The sequence below is a fragment of the Cyrtonyx montezumae genome, unplaced genomic scaffold (assembly GCF_038088225.1).
Source record: "Cyrtonyx montezumae isolate F1298 unplaced genomic scaffold, pur_monq_1.0 scaffold_3, whole genome shotgun sequence".
In the NCBI taxonomy this organism is placed as follows: Eukaryota; Metazoa; Chordata; class Aves; order Galliformes; family Odontophoridae; genus Cyrtonyx; species Cyrtonyx montezumae.
The window spans coordinates 23,842,055-23,855,176 of NW_027072034.1; the positions used below are offsets into that span (position 1 = coordinate 23,842,055).

The window sequence follows — 13,122 nt, forward strand, 5'->3', positions numbered from 1 at the left end:
AATGTACCAAGCCATCTTGAATCCTGTTAAGTCCCTGACTTAGTTACAATTAAGCTTTCTTAAACCACTATGTGTCCACATTATACCAATAAACATATTCTAGCTTCTCTCCTTTGAGTGCAGTTGGTTGTTTTTCATCTGCAACAGTGACAATCTCTGGGATGCTGGCTTTAGTACTTACATCACTTAGTCTATCAAAAATACATTTATCAACATTAAAGAAGTTATTCCTGAGAAAGCTAATTAGATTTTATGTATTTTATGTGAACAAGATTGTCACAAGCATGGAAATCAAACACTTAAGATTATATCCTACACAAATTCCTTTGCACTATACAGCTGTTTATGAGCAGTGCTGCCAGTGACATTTACATGACTTCTTCAAGGCAGGTAAAACAGTTATCAGGCTTCAAACATCTTTTGAATTATTAAATCAAAACCAAATACTCCATAGCACTCCATATCTTTTCTTAGATTAGGAAAGAAACACTGTAAAGAACTATCTGTGTGATTTCATACACACATGCCTCCAGGTACACAGGACACTTGTATTCTCAAATACAGCAAATTTTTCAGCCATTACAGTTCAACGAGCTCAAGGAAAAACATGTGCCAAGTCTGAAGAAATTACTCCTTTATATGAAAATATCCCTACTTGAAAACACAAAGCAAATACTTTACCAAAAAACTTCTAAAAAAAACACATCTAATTAAGTCCCAAACAAGAAGAGGGGCAAATTAGGAATGAGAGTAGAAAGCTGCTGGAATTCTACTTCCTAAGAGGTAGAATAACAATATTATTTAAATACCCATATACACACTTCAGAGCACATTGCCTTCCTATTAAAGATAAGACACAAACACAATGTTAAGTGCATTTTAATTTATTCTAAAAAATGTGTGGGTGGGAACATTTGCATTTTATACGCTTGAAATGAATTCAAACCAGTGGCACTTATAAACGTATCAAATGGTTTCCATAACATCTGAGTACATTTATACACCTGTCTTCCACTGACAGAGCTTGTATTTCTTTTTGCTTGTAACTCATTAGAGAAGACTGAGACTATTTCACTAGATCTTCTTCTGAGGTGTGAAATGTAATAGAAATTCATACATATTTTTTAAGCTGAAATCACTCCTTCCATTGCTGTAGAGACAGAGAAAAAGCAGATTCATCTAAGAAGCTGAAACAGTCCTGAACAAGAAAAGCAGGTGTAACACATGAGCAGCTGTCCTCCATAAGGCTGCAAATTTTGCTTTGCCAAAAAACAGTCACTTCATTTTTGCCCTGTGTGAGGAAATAAGGTTGGCTGAGAGGGGAAGAAATGGAGAGCTGCCAGGAATGGGGCAATGTCTGAGTCCTGCCTCCCTGCCAGCACCTGGAAACTTCATGGTCTTAATGCAGCCTTTAGCAATGCTGTGTTCAGGCCCTTTAAAAGAATACTTGTTAAAACACTGTTTGTAGGAATCCCACTTGTCTCTGCTAAGAATTCTAGTCTGCACTGCAAATTTAAGTTTCACAACAACTGAGTAGGAAATGAAAACAGCTTGTAAATTTGTCTTCCTTACTAGGATTGTTTTGTTGGTTTTTTTTTGACTCTTAAGCTCTTCTAATGCTGCATTTTATACCTCCTGCCATAAATCAGTAGGGGTTTATCATTTGATTTTTATATTGTTTGGAGTAAAGGTTAAAACAAACATACAATAAAACAAAAAAAAGTCAAATGGATATCAAAACAGTACGTCTTACAAACAAAATACTCTTCTCTATTCCAGACTAGATTGTAGAAAAGTAAATATGTAGAAAGGTAGAAAGTAAACAAATGATTTATTTTCTGAAAGTTTCCCCACTAAAAATCAGTACTGTAATTAATCTAAGCCATTCAGAGACAGAAAAATATTTATTTAAAGAAAACCAGACACAGTTCATAGAACAGAAATTTAGTATACTAGTCTACAAAGTACCCTTGAAAAATAAAACCCTGAAAGTATTTATGTTGAGAAAAGCTCCAAACCCTACACTTCAAACAGATCTGGAAAAGAGTACTTCTAGCACTGGTTAATAAGTGCCAAAATAGAAATAGCACATGCAGCATTCTCTATTATGAATATAAGTCAAATTAATGTTATTTTGTTAAGAAGCCAGGCTCCAGAATTACATTTTTTTGCGTAAAGCAAAAGTGCTACCAATTCATGGTCTTAGGCTTTAATGTTGATTTAATTATTCAGTGCTGGCCTGGAGATTAAAATTAGTTCTAATATCTTCACTTCCAGGAAGTGAAAATATTGTCAAACCTGCAGGGGATATCCTAAGAGGATCCACTATTTGTTGGTTTTATTCCAATGTCTTACTCCCAGGATCATCTTCTTTCTCATTCATGTTGTTTTTAGAATATGGTTAGACCTTGAGATAAAATAAAGCTAATATTGTTCACAATTACTCTTCCTATGACTTCTGTCTAGAAGTATTTTTTTAAGAAGTTGTTTAATGTCTGCAATAAAGCACTTCTTAAGCTCATTGGGGTTTGTTTGGGAGGTTGTTTAGACTTGATTATAATTTCAATACATAAAGCCAACACTTACTTTCCTTCTAAATGAAATTCTGGTTCTAACCAGTTTAACTAAGCCAGAACTTATTTTTTGAGATTTGGGGTGAATTCTATGTTTGAGGTCTTACATGAATTTCTTCTATTTGCTAATCAGTAGAATGGGAGGTATAGTTGTGATATAGAAAAGGATTGATTCTATAGAAATGTTTTTTCACTTTAACAATGACATGGTGTACTGGATTTCTTGCAAATATATATATTCAAAGCTTTATTATTATTATTATTATTGTTTTGTGTATGCATGTGTGCAGATATATTCCTTTCAAAAACACTTGTCATATCTAATAGTAAGAAAAGCCATTAAATCTAAATGATATTAGAATATATTACAATAAACATTAAACTGAAGTGTATATTGGCAAATGGCCTGTCTTAATCTGTGAATTAATTTGCTTTAAGAGTTTAAACATCCTAACTTTATCAGCTGTTTTAAAAATAAAGTTAAATCTAGCATATAATCTTGCTGGAATTCAAGCAGACTGAAATAAAAGGAAGTTTGATTTCTAGAAATGCTGGAAATTTAAGTTCCTCTTCTAGGAGAAGGGACGAGACTGTGAGTGTTATATTTCAGAGCAGTTTGCTAGGATGCTATTCAGTCAACTACTTTTGTTACTAGATGAAATGAAGGAAAAGAAGACAGACAAAGTGATGTTATCACCTGCATTAATTGTTGTTTTTCACACAAGCTGTAGTAACAAGGAATACTGGACTATAGAGGTTGCATTTCAAGTGCTTCTGTATTTTTCCTGGGGCCAGGCCAACATTTAACCAGTGTACATACAAACTACTGCTATTCCCATCAACATGAAAGACAGCTGAATGATGAAGCACTGATGTCTCTACAACCTGCACTAGTTGAGGGTTTGGACTCTGGTGCTATCTTTAAATTCTCTTTGCTTTTTTTTTTTCTTTCTTCCTTTTTTTCCCAAAAATTGAGAAGTTTGTGCTTTGTAAGATTTTAAAAGATCACAAAAACTCTGAAGAATACCATACATTTTAAAAAAGAGTAGAAACTCAACTTCCCTTAAAACAGGAAGATGCATGACTTATGATAATGTTGTGCATTAAAAGGCTTGTGATTCTTCTGCCATTTTCACTGTGAGCCTTGTATGCAATGCCGCTGCCAGCAGAGTCACAGTGCAAAAAATGCTGTCAACTTTCAGAGAGTGAAACCATAAAATAGTCTTAGAGCTTCTTCCTCTTTGTTGCTGACCCCTGGCTCCAAAGAGGATCTGTGTAATTACTGAAGTCAAGAGAACTGCAGTAACCATAAAGCTTGCAACTACGATCAACATCCCCAGAGAGCCAGTCTCAGTGAATTTCTGCAGTGGTGGACCTATTTTTGGATGAAGTGACAAGTCATAGTGCTCACTGAAGTAAGCACTGTCAATACTCATTTCAAAAAACCAAATATTTATTTGAAGGTACGCCTTAATATCAAAGACTTGAAAAATATCTTTCTGTTCCTGCTAACTAAATTAAATAGTACTAAAAAGACATGCAGGCAAGGTTCTAGGCACTATGGCACATTCTGTACAGTAAAAGCTTTGACCAATTAAACACTCAAACAGGCTCTCAGTGGGAATTGCGCATTAAAAGAATCTGTTTTCCTCCACTTCACTGGTTCAGGAACACAGCATCCTCCTTCCCTAAACTCAGGACTGAATAAATGCTTCTCAGTGTGCTTTTGAGGCATTTGAGATTACTGAAGCCAGGATATTTTCAACACTATTTTTGCTATGCTTAAAGACCATCCTCAAGACAAGTATATGTCGAATTAAGATGATTTAGAAAGAAGTACAATAATCTTTAATGACAGAGCTTTATGATTTTTTTTTTAACATTAAATTCTTATGGATGTTATACTCTTGCTAGAGAAAGATAGCAACTCAGCAGCCAGGCATTGCCTGCAGGTGTTATACTTAAGCCTCTGCTCATTACCACTGACATTTTGTTGGAGGAAATTACCTTTCAAAAGGTTGTCAGACAGAGGAACTTGAACAAGTTAGCAAAGAATTCTTGGAATGCTTAAGGGAATAAAAAAAATTACATGCTAAAATGTGCTTGACATTCAGATTTTCCAATTTAGTTATCTTGAAAAATATCCAGACAGTTATTTCAGCATACTCACCTCAGCTAGGTAAAATTCATCATACTGTCTCTTGAAATTTTCTCCTTTGTAGTAGTTACTAGCAGCAACAATAACATCTACAGCGACCATGCTTAGTATGAACATATGAAACACTGATGACCTCATCATTTTCTGCAAAAGAAGAAGTTTTCATCAAAATGAGTCAAACCATATGTATAATAAAGTTTTCATTACGCTGTCAAAACATTATCATCTATAATTATATGTTTTATAAAGCTTTTTTTAACATGATTACAAGTTATTAGTCTTTAAAAATATTCCAATACATTACTTAAACCTGTTTCAACATGACCTGTTGCTTGCCAATGCAAGTGAACTGACATTGGGATTGGAGGCTGCCTGAGCTGTAGCGATCATGTAACGGTGAAGTTCACTCTACTGAGGGACATCAGACAGACAAAGAGTAAAAAATCAGGATGCTGGATTTCAGGAAAGCCGAATTCCTGCTCTTCAGGGAGTTAGTGAATGAAGTCCCCTGGGAAGCTGTCCTCAGGGACAAGGCAGCTGAGCAGAGCTGGCAGATCTTTAAGGAAGTTTTCCTTAGGGCACAAGAGTTCTCCATTCCCAGGTGAAGGAAGTCAGGAGAGGAAGACAAGAGACCAGTGTGGCTGAACTGACCTGTTGGTCAAACTGGAGAGCAAAAAGAAAATGCTCGTATAGTGGAAGCAGAGACAGGTACACTACTGGAGGGAGTATAGGGATGCTGCTAGGCTGTTGAAAAGATAGGGTCAGGAAGGGCAAGGCCTTGGCTTGGCGTGCAAAGAAGGATAAGACTTCTAAAGGTACATCAGCCAGAAAAGGAAAAACTAAGGTGTACTCCCTAGTAGGCAATGCAGGCAGGCTGGTAACAATGAACAAGAAGGCTGAGGTACTCAACATTTTTTTTGCCTTAGTCTTCACTTGCGATTGGATGGGTTAGAAGGTGGCAATTAGGGGAGCAATGTCCCTCCTGCTGTAAGCAGATATCAGGTTCACAATCTCCTGATGAACATGAACGTCTGTAAGTGTATTCTGTAAGGGTCTCAATGAGATGCATCTCGTAATCCTGAGAGAATTGGCCAACTTAGACTCCAAGCCATACTCGATGAGATTTGAAAAGTCATGATGGTCAGATGAAGTCCCTAGTGACCAGAAAAAAGGCACTATCATTCCATTTTTTAATAAGAGAAGAAAGGATGAACCAGGGAACTACTGCCCTGTCAGCTTCATTTCTGTGACAAGGAAAATCATGGAACAGATTATCCTGGAAGCTATGGTAAGGCACATGGAAGATCCAAGTTAAGCAGCATGGCTTGACCAATGCCATGTCCTGTCTGACCAAGCTAGTGGCTTTCTATGATGGTGTAACAAATTCAAATCCCCTAATCCAACCAACTACACATCCACATTTTCCCTAGTCTTCCTTCAGTTGCTTTTATTCCTGTAGAAGCCCTTACTGTCTTTCACATCCCTTGTCAGATTCTACTCTCACTCTCAGACAGCAGATCTGCACTCCTCCTGGTTTGTCTGGTCCTCTTTATGTCCGAGTTTCATCAGCAGCTACTCGTTCATGCATGTGGGACTCCTGCCACATTTGCTTGATTTCCTGAGATTGGAGATGGACTTCTATGAGTTTGGAGAAGGTTCTGGAAAGTTAACCAGCTGCTCTAGGTCCTCTTCTATCCCAGAGTTTGTCTCATAGGATTCTTCCAAGCAGACACTTCAGCAGGACAGCTTGTTCTCCAAGGTGGTGGTTCTGCTTTTGGTTTTGCTCCCTCCTTACAAGAATCACTGAGCTTCAACATCTCACGGTCGTGACAACCAAGTCTGCCTCTTAACTCTCACAATCCAACTAGTTCCTATTTGTTCATAGGAGGTCTGGACAGAAAATCTGCCCTCATCACATGTGTTAGGAAGTTACCATCACGGCACTCCAGAAATCTCCTGAACAGTTTGCTCCCTGCTGTGTTGTGCCTCCTGTAGGTGTCAGGGAAGTTAACATTTCCCAGAAAAACCTGAGCCTGTAGAATGCAAAAATTAAGTAACATATATTTTTACATATGCAAACATGCATTAACTCCTAGAAGATTCATATACATTTGTAAAATACTAACTCAATCTTCAGTTATGTTGACAAAGAAATTTCCACACTTACATTCTACATTTTACCCTTCTAGGAGCTTAGGGTCTTGATTGAACTGCCCTTTAAAAAATACTATGGGTTTATTTGTTTATTTGTTTATTTGTATTTGGTTGATTTGGGACACAATACATTAAATACTCTTGCTTTCCAACATCTGGATTTAATATGTGATTCATTGTTAGCACTGCAGACAGAAGACGGTTCAACCCTGCTCTTTCAGACTGGCTTCCTTTCAACCTTAGTGGTAAAAACTGTTGTATATTCCCAACATGGAGTCTGAGGGGATAAAGCCTGATAGGCAGAAATTTACTTTAAAAGACTGGACTAATAACTATGCTTGAAGTGCAGTGAATTCACTAAAACTGAGTGGCTAAATGTCTTGCTTTTATTTTTAACTCACGTGGCAAGTTATCAGGTTGTAGTAATAAAATACATGACTACTGGTTTCAAATATGCATCTTTCTAAGTGTTGAGATTCCAATTGGTAGCATCTTATCTGTTATATTTCTATTTCACACAAGTTCTAAACAGTCAGCTAGTCTCTCTGCATATTTTACACTGCATTTTTAATAGTGTCAAAATTTTCTTCATAGTAACAAAGTATGCTGTCTTAATTGTGAAAGGATTTGCTAAAATAAACTTCTATGTAAGGATAAAAAATATATTTTCCGTCCTACCACACACACACACACACACACACACAATGTCAGAAAACAAACAAACAAACAAAATCAACAGAGAAGCAATATGGTACTAGAGGAAGAATAAAAATTAATAAACCATCTTGGTATACGTGTATATACATACATGCGTACTTTCTCAATACTGTTCGTATCTTGAGACACTCATAAAAAGATTTTCCAGTGCTATATTTTATGGTGGAAAATAAAATGCAATGACTTTAAAAAATACCCTACAGCAGTATAATAAGCCCAGTACAATTCAATAATGCTTCTTGTCAATTACTAAAGGTTGCCTTCTCATCCCAGCTAACCTGAAAGGAGAAAATTTAGCTCATAGTGCTATGTTTGTATAAAACAATTCAAAACCAAGATGATAAAAATATAGTCTTTGAACTATTTACAGATAGCTTAAATGTCCTGCAAGATGGAGATATGCAGGCACATGCACAGCAAAAGCACTATGCTGAGGAGACTCAAAAAAGAAACTCATTATTTTTAAATCCCAAGATTGGCTTGCTCATGGGAGCCAGACTGGCATCCTACAGCTTCATATTTCATTACAACTCCTTCATATCAAAGGTGAATATATCCACATTATACACAAACACACAATATTCTTCCCAGAGGATCAAAGAATTGGATTTAGATTAATTGTGTGACCCTTTATGACATCTTCATTATTGTGCTTGAAGCACAGAATAGGTTACTTTCTCATTTTTGTCTTTAGCATGGCAGAATCTAGTTGCTTACCTGTCAGGAATGCTATGAATGACAAGCTACATTCCTGTTGGCCTCAGAGACAGATTGCAACATCCTTAGGAGATCAATCATGCTGTTCTAGCACATACACCTACTGTGCCCAGCTTTCTCTCTATTTTCACCTGATTTTGTTCTTTTTGCATCACAGAATTTTGATTTGCACTTGTACCTTTGAAATGGCTCATCTGCACCACTGTGTAAACGTTTGACCATAAATGCTCATTACACATTTCTGCAAGACTTTTGGAATATGGCGTAGGCGAGAGCTGAGTTTATCTCACAGAAGTTATCCAAGCCTTTACAATCATTTTGGATCACCAGACCAGCAGCGTGTCATTTGGATTACAGTTCTTTTTTTCAGAGAACACCGCCATGGAATGTTTTATTTTCAAACTTGAAGGAAGAGACATAATGCCAGGCTTTGTTCTTGTTTAATTTACTATCCCTTTTTTCAGCCCATGGCTGTGTGTTTCTTAAAGTGTAGAACTAAGATAAGAGAAATGTTCTGATGTTGCTGTCAGCCAGATGCATGATGGGAAAATTGTGTCTAATATAAAATTGGATGTAAGATTAGCTGTGCTGAAGCAGTCTTAAGTGAAATGCCCTGTTGCTGCCATCAATCAACCACAGCAGTGAAAAATTTCTTATATCTACTATGAGTCACTTCCAAAGCTGGCATCTGGCTTCATGCAGGATGACAATTCCCAGAGTCCAGGACACTGTGAACATGGATGGCACTGAGTATTAAGGATGCAATGGCCTTAATAATCTATTTAGGACAAACATGTAGCAATCCAAATTCCTTCAGCGTTTGGAAACACACAAGCATGTTGAGAATTTGCTTTGTATGTAGCCTGGAAATTCATGAAAACACAGAAGTCTTTTATACTACTATTCATTTTTACACCTAAGAGTTGCGGTTATTACAGCAGAGGTGCTCTAAATGAAAAACTGTATGTAGCAATGTGGATTCACTCAAAAGGTCAAATAAGCAATGACACTGGAATTGCTGGCTAGAGAAAACTACCTGGGTCACTTAATCTGACAAAACATTACTGTGCATGGGTCTAAAACAGTCTTTTGTCACTCCAGGACTAGTAGAACAGAGTACTCTGCTCTAAAACTCCAACATCTTCCTACATAGTGGAGGGAGGATGAGTGACATAAATTGGCCTTTGACAGTTCACTGCCATGGAGAAGATTAGCAGTATCTGCCACCTTACACAACCGGAGTAACATATACCCTAGGCTAAGAAAGCAGTGCTCCACATGAAATACAGTAACAATGCAAAACAGAATAATCAAGTAAGATGGAAGTATGCACTCCTAACATTAAAGCCATTGGTAGGGCTGACTATTTATATCAACTCATCTCTTATTTCATCATCTTTCAGATGGAATTTTTATTTCAAGCCTATTATAGACTTTATTTGCCAAGAAAGCATGCAAACTCCTTGGGTCAGACTGTAACAAAAGGACACTACTACTCTACTTTTACATTACTAGTTCAAAATCAGCAAATTGGGTGATGTTCAATGTCACAATGTGAAATTTTGGAAGAGGTATTCTCAAAGGGAGCCATGGTTTTAGTTTAGATCTGCAGAAATTCAGACTCCATTTGACAATTAATTCTTGTTGATGACCTAATAAAGAATTCTGATGACAAAGCGGCACAGAGAATAAGAAATCATTGGCAAAACCCTCATTTATTAGTACTGAGCAAATTATGGCAAAAATTTGATATGCAGAAAAGTTCTGCTTATTTTGACACTTAGTGTGTGAGAAGCTCAGAGTACTTAATTGTCAGATTGGCAGGGATAGCTCTTAGAAGAACCAGAGTAATTAGCAGAGTAAATACTTAACTGAAATACTTTGATAACTCCTAATATGGGTAAGCAGCTTTCCTTCCAAATTTGTTACTTTTGAATTTTGCAGCCAATAACAGGAAAAATAAGCTTGTAACTCTTTGTATTTCATATATACTTAGTGTTGTGTATAATGTTTACTCATGTCTACAGGTGCTTTCTGGAACAATCATCTCAGGTAGCTAGAAAGTGATTTGTACAAGTTGTTATTCACTTGTAGAAAAAAAGTCTGCTGATATTTTAAAATACTTATCACAATCATAATGGTTACAATCATGGTACTACAATCTTCTTTGCTCATGGGCCTGTTGCAGACTAGATCAACCCAACACACTTTGGGTTTTATAAAATAGGGCCAAATTACGTTGTATGTGCTGAATTCTTGCTGTTAAAAAAAGTAACATGGGAAACTGTAACTCAAGATGCTAGCCAGTATTGGTTTGATAGTGGAAGCAGGAGACATAGCACGCTTCCAAGTTTATAGTAAGATACTGGTCCTGCAAGAAGATGAGAAATAGTAAAGAAAGCTTGACTTCCGTGCAACATGATTTAGAAGAGTGGCCGAGCAAAGATTCAACACTTGTCTAAAGAAAAGACACAGTCTTTAATCCTGTACAGGTTTATTATATGTTTGGTCTTTATTTCATCTTTTTCTTTTCTTTTTCCTCCTTATGAAGTGCTTGTTAATATCTTGTCTATGAAAGGAGCTTTAGAAAATCACATTCTATACACTGCTAATCACAAATAATTCACAGCATGAATAGGATAAATTTGATTTCAGCTTGTTGGCTAATGGCCATCTAGGCAAATACAAAATTGTGAAATTGCAGGAAATTTTCCCTTTTGTTTGCAGAACACTGTAGAGCATTTTACGAGCATGTAACTAATTTTCTATAAACCATTTTGCTTTCAACATACTTTATGACTGCCTAACAAAGATATGCTTGTAAGAAAAAATTTAACAGATCTGAGTATCGCTGAGAATTATTAAGAATTAATCATAAATTTTAAGAGAGTAGGCTTTTAATACCTTTTATTGATGCAGTTATATGTCAGTGTGAGGCAACACAAAACACTGTCAATATAGGCTAGCATTTGTATTTGAGAGAGATAAATTCAAGTAATGCAATTTCAGCGAGGAAACAAGGTGAAATGTGAGTTTGATGTATACTGACAGGGATGGCATTTGGACAGTACAAAGAAACTAAATCAGTAGCCTCAGCTCAGATGTTCTGGTGAAGGCAGGGAAGCAGTTCCTCCTTCCAAACATCCAACCCCAGTGACAGAATTCTTCACTAGTTCTGGAAAAGGAAACAGTTCCTTTAGCATTTTTTTTTTTTAGCAGAGAATTTCTCACAGCAGTTAGGCAGTAGAAATAAATACGAAGACACTAAGATCCACAGACTAACAGAAAATAGTTACTTTCCTCGTGCAGCATAGATAAACTTTGTTCCCAGTTGCTGGAGATATTCAAGGAAGCATGACCCTGCCCCCCCCAAAATTCTTAGCTCTTGCAGATTTTAGAACATGCAGTTGGAAACCTTTCTCTAAATGCTACATTTCTGGCTGCTGCAAAGGTGACAGGAGCCTGGGAGAAAGAACACGGAAAACTGTCCCACCTTGAAAAATATTGTACGCACTTCACCTTACTGTCCTTATGTTTTCACCTTCTACCTAATCCGGTTAGTTTGTAAAACTCAAGGCAGAGATTGCATCTAACTATGCAACATAGTTAACAGATGTGTAATTAACAGAATAAGTAGTTCAAATAGTATGGTAGTCAAGTTGTATAATGATTATCGCGATAGAAGGGAATAGTCAAAAAGAGATAGAATGCTCACCCCTGTCCCAGGCTTACAGTGGAAAAAAAACTCCAACAGGAGCAATCTCCAGAAAGCAATACTTCCCCAGTGGCAGCCAGCCCTTAAATGAGGTCCAGGAGAGGTGGAGTCAGCCTCCACCCCTTCCGGTCACACAGGGGAATAGCTTTCACCTGTGCTCCATGGCTGATTCAGTGCTTGCCTCTGGTGATCAATCAGTGGTTCAGGCCATGATTCAACAGTTCCCATAAATATGTGTTTTATGAAGTCTATTACTGTTGTGGCCTCAAAATAAGCTACAAGTGGAAACATCAGTGAGTACTGCAACATATTAGAACATGCAGATATGATATAACGGAAGATGCAAATATGTGCTCCAATAAGCAAGCCTGCTTTTCATGCTATCAAAATATCTTTTTCAAAACAGCAAATATAATTTTCAGATTATTTATAACTAAAATCACACAGAAATCAGCATTTGCCAAGGACTATGTTCCAGTGATATAAATATAAATTTTATAATTGAAACAATAAGCAGTTCATGAATCCGTAATATTGTTCCCCACTCTCCTACCATTTTTTGCATAGTAAATTTTGATGAAAATAAAAATCTAATTTAAAAAAGTGAACAGAATTCTGATCAAAGGAACAAAGTAAAGTCACTAAATCAGGAAGAATGAGAAAATATACACTTCAGAAGTAAATAGTAATAACAAATGAAAGCTTATTAAAGAGAAAAAAAAATCTGTAAGGCATGACTTTTACAAGTAACAGATTTAACGGCAAAAATATGTTCCATAAATTATATACTCTTCTCCAATATATCTTGGATTTGATAGCCAAAGTGCTATTTCTGCAATGGGGCAAAGGAGTGTTGTATGTGCCTTCCACAGACATGCTGCGTTGTTACTTCGTACTCCCACTAACAGTAGCCACTTTTCTCCTTCCACAAACTTCTAGGACAGTCAGTAAGAGAAACGGTGACTCTTCTGTCCTATAAATCCATGAAATAATGGCTTTCTTGAAGCTAAATGAACCTCCTCCTCCTCACCAGTTTATAAATCATCTAGCACTGATATGTTATTTTCATTGTAAAAGTCATGGAGGAA

The 13,122-nt window shown here is 36.6% G+C and overlaps 1 protein-coding gene across 2 annotated transcripts in view; it reads right to left on the minus strand.

The window, feature by feature from the left end:
* Nucleotides 1-13,122, minus strand: part of NALCN (sodium leak channel, non-selective) — a 197,517-nt gene that overhangs the window by 93,098 nt on the left and 91,297 nt on the right. For both annotated transcript variants that reach the window (XM_065740802.1, XM_065740801.1), the window contains one exon: nt 4,744-4,875. In XM_065740802.1, coding sequence (XP_065596874.1) covers nt 4,744-4,875 — 132 coding nt within the window. The remainder of the gene's footprint in view (nt 1-4,743; nt 4,876-13,122) is intronic.